This window comes from Hyla sarda, chromosome 3, assembly GCF_029499605.1.
Source record: "Hyla sarda isolate aHylSar1 chromosome 3, aHylSar1.hap1, whole genome shotgun sequence".
NCBI lineage: Eukaryota > Metazoa > Chordata > Amphibia > Anura > Hylidae > Hyla > Hyla sarda.
Window position 1 is genome coordinate 166,375,833 of NC_079191.1, and position 12,285 is coordinate 166,388,117.

The 12,285-nt window shown below is 42.7% G+C and overlaps 1 protein-coding gene across 2 annotated transcripts in view; it reads right to left on the minus strand.

Annotated features, from left to right (window-relative positions):
• Window positions 1-12,285, minus strand: part of IL1RAP (interleukin 1 receptor accessory protein) — a 263,454-nt gene that overhangs the window by 99,262 nt on the left and 151,907 nt on the right. For both annotated transcript variants that reach the window (XM_056565429.1, XM_056565430.1), the window contains exon 2: window positions 881-945. In XM_056565429.1, the coding sequence (XP_056421404.1) occupies window positions 881-944 (64 nt within the window). In that variant the 5' untranslated portion in view covers window position 945. The remainder of the gene's footprint in view (window positions 1-880; window positions 946-12,285) is intronic.

Genomic DNA, 12,285 nt, shown 5'->3' on the forward strand with positions numbered 1-12,285 from the left:
GCCCCCTTGAGACAACACGTCAATGCAAGTCTATGGGAGCCGCCACAACCCCTCCTATAGACTTGACGGGGCATGGTATGATGTCATGAGGGGCGTGGCTGTGACATCACAACCCCTGTAGCCCGCACCCAGTGCTCGACACAAAATCTTTCGAACGCTGGGGCAGAGGACTACCCCTTTAACTAGCCTGAATGCTACCTGGAAAAAGATTATGTAATAGAATCTTACTCCTTGTACTTTCACCTGCAAAAACCGCCACTGTTGTAGTTTTAACATATATTTCTACAGTCTACAGCTTAGATTTATCAATCTGTCTGAGACAGAAACTGGAGAGACTTTCCTAAGCAACCAATCACAGCTCAGCTTTTATATCTTAATGTACTCTGGTAAAATATAAAAGCTGGGCTGTAGTAAATCAACACAGTTAAGGAGGAGAGTATATTTAGAAGAAGAAATCTGCCACAAGAGGGCATCATTTTACACTAGAGGGGCAAAGGTTTATGCAGTAATATGAAGAAGTATCACTTTACTGAGAGACTAGTGGATGCATATAATAGGCTTCCTGTAGAAGTGGTAGCAGCGAACAGAGTGAAGGAGATTAAACATGCATCGGATAGGCATAAGGCTATCCTTCTTATAAGATAGGGATAGGCATAAGACTATCCTACATACAGGATAAGTATAGGCATCATAAGTCTATCCTTCATATAACTATTCATAGTATTCAGAATATTGGGCAGTCTAGATGAGCTGAATGGCTCTTATATGCAGACACTTACTATGTTTCTATCCAGTCCTTTAAAATAATGGGCTTCGAGCAATATGAAGAAAAACCTTTCTGCCCAATTACATTCTTCTAAAGCGTCTGAATGTTACTTACCACAAATACAGTCTCTTGTTATGGTGAGGACAATAAGACATATAGAAGGGAAACCGATCTTCATCCTACAAATTAAATAAATACAGTGTTAGAGGTCATATTAGAGGTTTATCACTGTTCTAATGAAACTCATAATATTCTATAACTGCACAGTGGAAAGGTTTGGCACTTTGTGCAATGTTATGCCAATTAATTCTTACATGTAGACAAAATGGTGAGGATGAAGTCACAGAACACCGAGATATATACTGTAAAATCTTAGCTTTAGGGAAATGGCAGTTTATATCCAGCCCATCTTATTATTTCTAAAGCGAAGACTTATGATAGAAACAAACAGAGCTGAGAATTGAATGTTCTTTTTGTTATGTAAGCAATGTATGGGTCGCTGAAAAGGAGATTTCTTCCATTTTAATGATGGCTTATAAATCATATATAACATCCACTCTTCCTATACCGCCAGGTAAAATGCCTTGAATGCTTCAGATGAGGTATGAAATAGATTCACTCCATGAAACTACAATTTGAAAACTGGAATTCAACGTAGCTTTTTTTTTTTTGCTTTTTTTAAATTCTACAAAAATATGTTTTTAAGATTTCGAGAACTCAGCACTGTAGCCTGTAGTGTTTTCTACCTTCTACTGGTATGTATGTAAATCACTCTATGGAAATATTTTTTACAAAACACTGAAGCCTAACCTTACTCGAAAGCAGATCATTCAGGTTTCAAGGTTGGCAAGCACAAATAATTATTTTCTTCCAAGTTATTCTCATGAGGAGCCAGGAAGCTGCAATTTGCACCACAGACAGGGGCGTATCTACACTGGACCCAGATCCTGCGGGGGGTATACTCTTGGGGAGGATGCAGGCTGCTGGAGCATAGGTACAGAACATGGACACCATCTGGCACATGCGCTTGCTCACTAATGGGGAATACAGGGCACTTGCTGCGGATCCAGCATATTTACTATGATTACAGGTGAGCCAGGTCCTGCGACCTACACTGAAAGGGGTTCTGTGACCTCCGTCCTTATGCAATGCAGGCGCCAATGATGTCACTCATCGGCGCCTGCACTGTAAGATAGGAACACCATGCTTGTCTTTACTGTGGCAGATATTGCTGCATGAGACATGAGGTTACATTCATTTTGGCAAAAATAATGTGTTACCGTATATACTCGAGTATAAGCTGAGTTTTTCAGCACAATTTTTGGTGCTGAAAACGCCCCCCTCGGCTTATACTCGAGTGAACTCTCCGCATGTCAAACCCTTCTCAGTGGTCTTCAACCTGAGGACCTCCAGATGTTGCAAAATTACAACTCCCAGCATGCCGGCTGTCCAGGCATGCTGGGAGTTGTAGTTTTGAAACCTCTGGAGGTCCACAGGTTGAAGACCACTGCGGCCTTCGTCATCATCCAGACACCCCCTTTAGTTTTCTACTCACCTCCCCTCGGTGGGAAGGAAGGGTGAGCTGGTCCGGGCCATCTATGCTGCAGGGACTGTCCGGTGGGGAGGGTTAGTCGTTCCGGGCTGTCCATTTTCACCGGGGGGGGGCCCTCTTCTCCGCGCTCCGGGCCCGGCCCCGTGACGTTGCCTTGACGATGACGCACAGGGACGCGCATGAGGTCCCTGTGCGTCGTCGTCAAGGCAACGTCAGTAGTCCGGGGCCGGGCCCGGAGCATGGAGAAGAGGCCACCCCCCCCGGTGAAAATGGACAGCCCAGAACGACTAACCCTCCCCACCGGACGGATTGACAGGCGGGGATGATGAAGGGGGGGGATGATGACGGGGGTCTGGATGATGACGAAGGCCGCAGTGATCTTCAACCTGCGGACCTCTAGAGGTTTCACAACTACAACTCCCAGCATGCCCGGACAGCCATCGGCTGTCCGGGCATGCTGGGAGTTGTATAGTTTTGCAACATCTGGAGGTCCGCAGGTTGAAGACCACTGATGAAGGGATTGACAGGCGGTAATGATGAAGGGGGGGGTGATGACGGGGGTCTGGATGATGACGGGGGGGGGGATGATGACATAGGGGGATGATGTATTTCCCACCCTAGGCTTATAGTCGAGTCAATAACTGTTCCTGTTTTTTTGGGGTGAAATTAGGGGCCTCGGCTTATATTCGGGTCGGCTTATACTCGAGTATATACGGTACCTTTATTCTGATTATGGGTATACCATATGTATAATGTAAACGGTTAAAATGATTGTTTTTTGCAGAACAAACTGTAGATGTTACTTGTACTTTGTATTTTATTTTGGGGAACCAAAAAACAGCTAGTACTGTTCTAGGGTGCATGAAACCTACAAGCTTTTTCTCTTTTTTTTTTTTTTTTTTTGCAATGCAAGTTAGGAGGAACTTTTTAGCTGTTCATACCTCCCTGTTCACAGGAGGTTTTAAAATTCACATTGGATCCTGCAAGTCATCCAGTCAGAGGCTATATGCAAAAAGTGCGCTAAGAGCCTCCATTTTTTGACCAAGAGTGCTGCTCCAACCTTCTTTTTGTATACTTTGGAACCTACAAGCACTGGTTCTATGAGGGAGATTTATCAAAACCTGTGCAAAAGAAAAGTTACCTAGTTGCCCATAGCAACCAATCAGATCGCTTCTTTTATTTTTAACAAGGCTCTGCAAAATGAAAGAAGAGATCTGATTGGTTGCTATGGGCAACTGGACAACTTTTCCTTTGCAAAGGTTTTGATAAATCTCCCCATAGTCCATAAATTGTGTAATATTCTATAGGTTGAATACAATGCCATTTTAGGTGAGAAGTTAATCTGCCCAGTAGCTGGCAATAGGAGTGATTCTAAAGGCTTATATGGTAATAAAATAATTAACTTCAAATAATTTTCACAAATTCTAAAGATGTTTCAATATAAAATTATTTAAAACCAGTTAAGAATTGACATGTAATTGGATGTTGATACATTAAATCATAGTCAAACCCTTTTGTACTGTACACAGTTAAAACAAAGCAACTTACATGATGAGGTAAATGAACATTATTAAAATTATTTGTATGCATTTCACAAAGTAAAATAAAAACAAAAACATATTAAGTTGTTGTTATGACAAATAACAGCACAGTGTATTCTTGTAATAAACCGTGAAGGTGTATGCATTGTTAGAAAGAAGAGCTAACAAATCTGATTCCCAGAATTCCTCCTGCAAAGATTTGTATAATTACATTTCATGCCCTGGGGGGTCAGGGCCAAATACCCATGAGAAACCACAAAGCATTTACACAAATTCCAGCCCTAATATAGGTCACTACTTTTGGTTACAGAAAATAAGAATGCAGTAAAATGTAACGTTTCTCTGTAGCCGCAGGACAGCAGTTAATGGAACCCTTATCATAGAGATAGATGTCCTTTTACCAGGGACGAGATATGACAAACTTGCCTTCATTTGTTTATCCCCTGGTACAGACTCAATTCTTTACCTGATAAACAGAACTAGCAGTTCTCCAATGTTCATTTACTATAGCGCAATAAATAAGCAGTTAGTTTTGTACCAGGCATGTTTGGAGGAATACTAAACCTTGAAGTGGATGGAAAAAGACATAACTGAATACACAAACACTGTGGCCGGCATTTATCATTGTAGGTGTAAGTGAAGCATTTTTCTACACCTTTTTTGTGTGCTGGTAATATGAAGGAGCACCAAATATAATAAATGGTCGCAGAGCATTTGATACATTTTGTGCAGGTCACATTTTCAGAAATTTCTCTCTTCACATACCCCAAAAAGCTAAGCTAAGTCTGGGCTGGTGTAGTTTTAGAGACTTGTCAGTGGTATTGTGCCTCTTTTGCATAAATCCCTTCCATATCATGTGCATTGCTAAAATCAGCGGATTGCAACTCAAAATCAGCAGAAATGTGTAAACCAAATAAATCCTGCTTGAGCTTTTTTGCGCCTTTTGTAGACACCCAAAAAAAAAAAAAAAACACAATGATAAATGTCAGCCTTTCACTCTGCAATAGCTGCTGCATTCTCCTTAAAGGGGATGTTTACAAAGCAGAAAAGGCCTAACCTGTTCTGCTCCCCGATGCTTACTTCTACCATCTGTATGTCTCTGAACTTTTCCGAGACCAAAATAAGTGGGATAGTGTTTTTTGAGGTATGTCACGTGCTAAGGGAAGCAGTGAACGTGTTGTCAAACCATCAAAACAATCTCATTTATTTTTTATGAAAAGGTGGGTAGAAGCCTGGATAGGGGGGTGGCTGTGGATATAGGCCAGGATTCGGCCTGAGATGGGGATATGTCTGTTTTTTGTCTTGGATGGGCGGCGGCCAGTCACGGGTCATCTTTTATTTTACCAGAGCAATCTGAGAGTTTGGGAATGGGCTGTGATTGGCTGCTGTCTGTCTGGGATAGGGATCGGTGATATTTTTGTCTCTGTCACTGGTCATAGTGTTTTTGACACTCTCTAGATGCCTGATGTGTAACTTTAGTTCCATTGGTTTACAAAGTTTGTAGCTGGATTGAAAACTGGCTTAAGACTCATACTCAGAGAGTGGTGGTCAATGATTCGTACTCTGATTGGTCCATGGTTATTAGTGGGGTACCCCAAAGTTTAGTACTGGGCCCGCTCTTGTTTAATTTATTTATTAATGATATAGAGGATGGCATTAACAGCTCTGTTCTATCTTTGCAGATGACACCAAGCTTTGCAGCACGGTACAGTCTATAGAGGATGTGCATAAGTTACAAGATGACTTGGATAGACTAAGTGTCTGGGCATCCACTTGGCAAATGAGGTTCAATGTGGATAAATGTAAAGTTATGCATCTGGGTACTAATAACCTGCATGCATCGTATGTCTTAGGGGGTGTTAAACTGGCAGAGTCACTGGTAGAGAAGGATCTGGGTGTACTTGTAGATAGATCATAGACTACAGAACAACATTCAATGTCAAGCAGTAAATTTTAAGGACAGTGGGACAACGACATGATATTACCGCTTTATGAAGCACTGGTGAGGCCTTAACCGGAATATGCTGTTCAGTTTTGGGCACCAGTTCATAGGAAGAATGCCCTGGAGCTGGAAAAGGTAAATAGCTAAAATAATAGGGGCATGGAGCATCTTAGTTATGAAGAAAGATTAAAAAATTTACATTAGTTTAGCCTTGAGAAGAGACATTTCAGGGTGATATGATATACTCATTTGATTATATGAATGGCCCATACAAAAAATATGATGGAAACCTTTTCCAAAAAATAGAAAGAAAGAACGAAAGAAAAATGGTTTAGTCTTCAGATGTAACAAGCCTTCTTTACCATAAGAACTGTTAATTTATAGAACAGTTTACCTCAGGAACAGGTTACAGCAAAAAAAGTTAAGGACTTGAAAATGGACAAATTCTTAGAGCCAAATAACATTAATCTGCATGTAGAAGTATAGCTTTATTTTTAACCATTCCCCCTCCTTGTCAGGATCCGGATAGGAATGCAGCGAGGATACAGGTTGGTGGATCCTCTGTGTCAGTGGGGTGATGACGTGGGCAGTACCAGGGGAACGGAGTCTAAGGGGTTACTGGTTTTCACCAGAGCCCGCCGCAAAGCGGGATGGACTTGCAGCGGCAGGTAACCCCCAGGTCGTTCCACACGATAGCGACTCAACCCCAGCTGACGGCTGAGACAGGCGCGGTACAAGGGACAAGGCAAGAGCAAGGTCGGACGTAGCAGAAGGTCAGGGCAGGCAGCAAGGATCGTAGTCAGGGGCAACAGCAGAGGGTCTGGAACACTGGCTTGGAACATACACTAAACGCTTTCTCTGGCACAAGGCAACAAGATCCGGCGATACCAGAAAGGGGAAGTTGATTTTTATAGGAAGGACAGGTGCAGGAACGCTACGCGGGTCGCATCCCCGCCGGTGACACTAATGCAGCGCTCCCCGTCAGCGGGTCCGACCGGGGCGCTGCATGGAGGTGAACGCCGCGAGCGCTCCGGGGAGGAGCAGGGACCCGAGCGCTCTGCGTAACACTCCTTCATTCATCTATTCCTCTGCTTTGGTTGAATTTGATGGACATGTGTCTTTTCTCAACTGTTGTAACGTCCAGCGTTCCGGCCAGACGTGCTGGCCGTGAGCGCTTACCTCCCCAGCCAGCGGGGCCGGGATTCGCATCGCAGGACGCACCCTCATGTGAATCCCTAGCCCGTCACTCACCTCTGCTGCCCTGTCCGTCTTCCCTCAGCGCTGTAGAGTGGGCACGCGCTTGAGCTCTCTTATTTAAAGGGCCAGTGCGCCTGTTATTATTGTTTCCACCTGCACCTCACTTATAAGTTTCTGCACCTCCCTTCACTCCCTGCCGGATCTTTGTTTGCTTTGTGCCATAGTAAATGCTTATTCTGTGTTTGCTCTGCTGTGTTCAGACCCTCTGCTCTGTGTCCTGACTCTGCTCCAGTGCCGCCTGCCAATTTACTTCCTGCTATGTTTTCTGACCTCCGCCACCAGCCCTGACCTCCTGCTATCCAGAACACGTCTTGTCGAATCCCTCCTGTGCCTCGCATCACCTCAGCCACGTGTGTGGTCGCGTTGTGCCAGGGGTAGCGACCTGGGTGCCGCCTGCAGCAGCAAGACCATCCCGCTTTGTGGTCGGGCTCTGGTGAAAACCAGCAGCACCTTAGACTCCGTTCCCTGGCACGGCCCGTGTCATCTGCCACACAGGTCCAGCGGATTCACTACCTCGTGTGTGTCCTGCCTACTGCTATAGTCTTACAACTATGTATACTTTCCGAAAGGTGGCCTTTTCCTGTCACAATCATTATGTGGGGGCCGCAAAAGCACTAACACTGCATAGGTTGGTTATTACATGCTGACGTGGTTTTGTCCAGTCACCCAATTATCACAACTGGCACCCACTTTAGAGAAGTGCAGAGGGTGAAAGTGAGCACTGAGAAGTAAAACAGGCAAGACCTTTTCTGCAACCACAAACAACCACTTCAAAAAAACAAAGAGACAAAAACAGTACTTTTTTGATGCTGGATGGAGTGAGGCTTAATTAGACGGTCATTGTTATACTTAGTTTCAAGTAAGACCATAACCAAAAATCAGCTTAGTGTGAAAAGAAAAACATCTGTTCACACCTCCTCCCCCCCCCCCCCCTGTGGGTTAGGGGGTTGACTTATATCACACCCAGACGCATTCACTGTACAATACCAAATATTGGTCGGTCTCACTGGGTGTATCAGATGTCATCTAGATTGCTTTTTTTTTCTTTTTTTCCCTTCCTCTCTTTTTCTTCTTTTTCGACAAATCTTGATTGACCCCAGTTGTACATCTATTGGAATTTTGTCTTTCCTTTACTATGTTGATGTTGTGAAGGATCTACCTTTATGATCCTCTAATGTTCTACCTCATGGCCCCAGCTGCGCCTGGGACCCTGGGGATGTTACGTGTTTATATGCTGTCAAAATCAAAAAATAAAGATTTGAAAAAAAAAAAAAAAAGAAAAACATCTCAAAATTAAACTAAAAAATAATATGTGAACATAGCCTTAAAAGGAGATACAGTGGTCCCTCAAGTTACACTATTAATTTGTTTCAGGATGACCATTGTATGCTGAAACCATAGTATGACCATAACCTGGTAATTGGTTCTGAAGCCACAAAAATGTCATCCAACATAGGAAAAAGTTTAATACAAAAATAAATAAAAAAAGTTTAATAAAAAAGTTTAAAAACACCCATTAACCCCTTCCATATTAGAGGTGCGTTCACACGGGCGGATTTATTTGCGGGTTTTCCGCTGCGTATTTGAAATGGGGCAGGCTCTTCTCGGCTGTCAGCGGCAGAATTGCCGCAGACCCCTCTGACTTCAAAGAGGCTTGCGGCGGATTTTCCGCAGTGTAAATTCCACCTCGGAAAATCTGCTGTGGACAGCTAGAAGAGCCCACCCCCTTTCAAATACGCAGAGGGAAACCCGCAAATCCACCCATGTGAACGTACCCTAAAAAGTTCATTTCACCCCCCTTTTCCATATAAAAATATGTAAACATAAAAATAAACATATTTGGTATTTGCATAATTGACTGAACTATTAAAAATAACATTTTATATCCCGTACAGTAAATGGCGTTAACGTAAAAAAAAAAAAAAAATCACAGAATAATATTTTTTACGTTTATAACATCATATCCCAGAAAAAATGTAAAAAAGTTTTCAAAAAGTCTGATTAATGCCAAAATGGTACCGATACAAACAGCATATTACGGCCCAAAAAAATTAGCCCTCACACAGCCCAGTATACGGAAAAATTAAATTATTTATTTATTTTTTATTAAAAAGTAAAAAAAAAAATTAAACATGACGGAAACTAAACATATTTGGTATTGGTGTAATCAGGCCGACGTAAAGTATCAAAATAATATGTAAGTTTGACCACAAGGTAAATGGCAAAAAAAAAAAAGGAAACCCAAAAATTTGCATTTTTTCTATTTCAGAGCATAAGTTATGGAAACATGAAAGGTGTCATTACAAAGTATACTTCGCTAAAAAACAAGCCTCATATGGGTCTGTAGATGGAAATATAAGAGTTATGGCTATTATAGGACAAGTAGGAAAAATCAGAAGTGCAGAAACTAATAAAGACCCTATTTTCGTACTATTTTGGTTAAATTTATTTTATCTACCAGGACAAGTGTGTTCCGCTTTAGTCCCTTGGACAAGTAGTTTTATTTATTTATTTATTTTTCCACACCCCTGCGCAATATCCTAAAAAAGTAAAATGGAGCTGCCCTCACCTGGTGTTTTAAAGAATAGCTATCCCTGGCACAGGTAAAGAGTAGTACAGAACATGTAATACCCCCCTGTACTGTAGGGAGGCGCTACCAGACAGTCAGTCAGTGCATGCACTTCAATAATACAGATGCTTTACCAGTAACATACCCATTCCAATTAGCCAGTTTTTCCAGCCATTGACATGTTTCACAGATCTGGACTGTCTGAAGCATTGTATGTTGAGTCTGGTTTCAAGTTACACTGGTCCAGAAAAGACAATTGTATGTTGAAATTATTGTATGTTGAGGCCATTGTAAGTTGAGGGCTCACTGTAGTTCTACTACCTGAAAGTCTAATCCCAACCTCCTTTTCATCAAAAGTCCTGCTGTAAAATTGAGTACAAATGAGTGGCTATCAGCAAGATCACATGCATTGGACCTATCTCTGCTACTCCCTGGTTTGCCCTATCTCTTTTTGTCTCTGCATGTTTCACATACTGGTCAGCAGATTGTGCCATGTCAGTAGCAGAACAGAGTCTCAGCGATGGAGAATTTGTTGTCTGGGAAGACAGAGACAAATTACATAACTACATCCCAAAAAGAGGTGCATCCAGGTATCTGTAAATAGAGGCTCTGTCTGTCAGGGAGAGGAGGAATAATGGAAACTGAAGTCCTTTAGGTTGGTAATCCTGCCCACAGAAAGCCCTGGCATCATGAAAACAACTGTGCTGCACACAGATTGTAAAGAAAATTAAAATGGAAAAAAAAATCTTCTTCTGATCGATGGTAGTATCTAGATAGCATTAAGGCATATAATATACTTTTCTGTTTTCATTAAAAACTCAGTACATCCCTTCAATAATAATTTAGAAATAGCTATCAAGACAGAAGACGATTAAAGAGCAATACATTTTGAAAAGGCAAAGTTATAACCTTATTTCAAATCTAGTTTACAGTGAGTGAAATTTCTCATAAAGACTTGTCTAAATTAAGAATGTATTTATTGGAAATTCGCCGTCATCATCAGAATAAAAGATGCAAAAAAAAAGCTAATCAAGCAGAAAGCATATGAAAGCACTAGCCATACGGGGATAATATATCATATACTTAGCCCTGCTGAGCTAAATTACAAGGTGTGGAATTAGGTGAAATGGACTGGCAAAAATGAAAGAAACTTTCCAAAACCAAAAACTATGACCATATTTAAAACTAATTGACTTACATTTTAATTTCACTTGAACAAAATATAATTTCCTCTGTAATATACATACTGTATATATATATATATATATATATATATATATATATATATATATATAGGTATAGGTATGTATATTAGGGCTGCACGATATATTGCAATCCGCAATCAAATCACGATAAATGCGGATTGCGATATAGCGATTTGGCCCTTTGCAAAATTTAGTGATTATCATATTTATCGGCGTATAACACGCACTGGCGTATAACACGCACCCCCATTTTAACAGGGAAATTTAAGTAAAAAAAAAATAAAATGTAAAATAAATGACTTGGACTAAATGCCACATCATCCCCTCAACTTCGTTTTCTACTGCACCTCAGTTTGGTCCCGTCCCCTCCAGTGCCACATCATTCCTTACCTTTTATCAGTCCCTGTGCCACATTTACCCCTCTCATCGCCACCCCCCATGTCTCATCATTTCCCCCTGTCATAGACCCCCACTAGCCATACAGACATTAAGCATTTAGTGCCTCCCCACCATCATTTACCCCTGTCTCATCATCCCCCACCCTGTCTCATCATGTCCCCCATCATTCCCCCCTCATCATTTCCCCTGTCTCATCATGTCCCCCCATCATTCCCCCCTCATCATCCCCCACCCTGTCTCATCATGCCCCCCATCATTCCCCCCCTCATCATTTCCCCCTGTCTCATCATGTCCCCCATCATTATCCCCCACACCCTGTCTCATCATGTCCCCCATCATTATCCCCCACACCCTGTCTCATCATGTCCCCATCATTTCCCCCTCATCATCCCCCACCCTGTCTCATCACCCCCTCCTCATCATTTCCCCGTGTTTCATCCCCCCATCATTCCCCCCCTCATCATTTCCCCCTGTCTCATCCCCCTGTCTCATCCTCCCCTCATCATTTACCATTGCATCATCCTCCCAGTGGTCTTCAACCTGCGGACCTCCAGATGTTGCAAAACTACAACTCCCAGCATGCCCGGACAGCCAACTCTTCCCCTTTCCTTACCTGTCTGCACTTCGGCAGGTCAGATCAGGCGGAGGGTCTTGCGGGCTGCGGTCAGTGAAGCTGATGAGTGACTTGCTGGCTTCTCTGCGTGCCATCACGGATCCCACTTTTCGGCGGTGACTACAGGAAATCAAAAGTGAGATCTGTGATGCCGCGCAGAGAAGCCAGCAGAGGATGTCACTCATCAGCTTCACTGACCGCAGCCCGCAAGACCCCCCAGCCTGACCTGACCTGCCGAAGCGCAGACAGGTAAGGAAAATAAACAAATCTATAAAAAGCAGGGAAAAGGGGGAATGATGAGGGAGGGGGGAGGTAGGGAAAAAGGGGAATGATGAGGGAGGGGGGAGGTTGGGAAAAGGGGGAATGAAAAGTGAAACTCACTTGTTTTCTCCCGCACTATCCACAGGAACTGGTGTGGTGGATAGTGCGGGAGACGCTGAT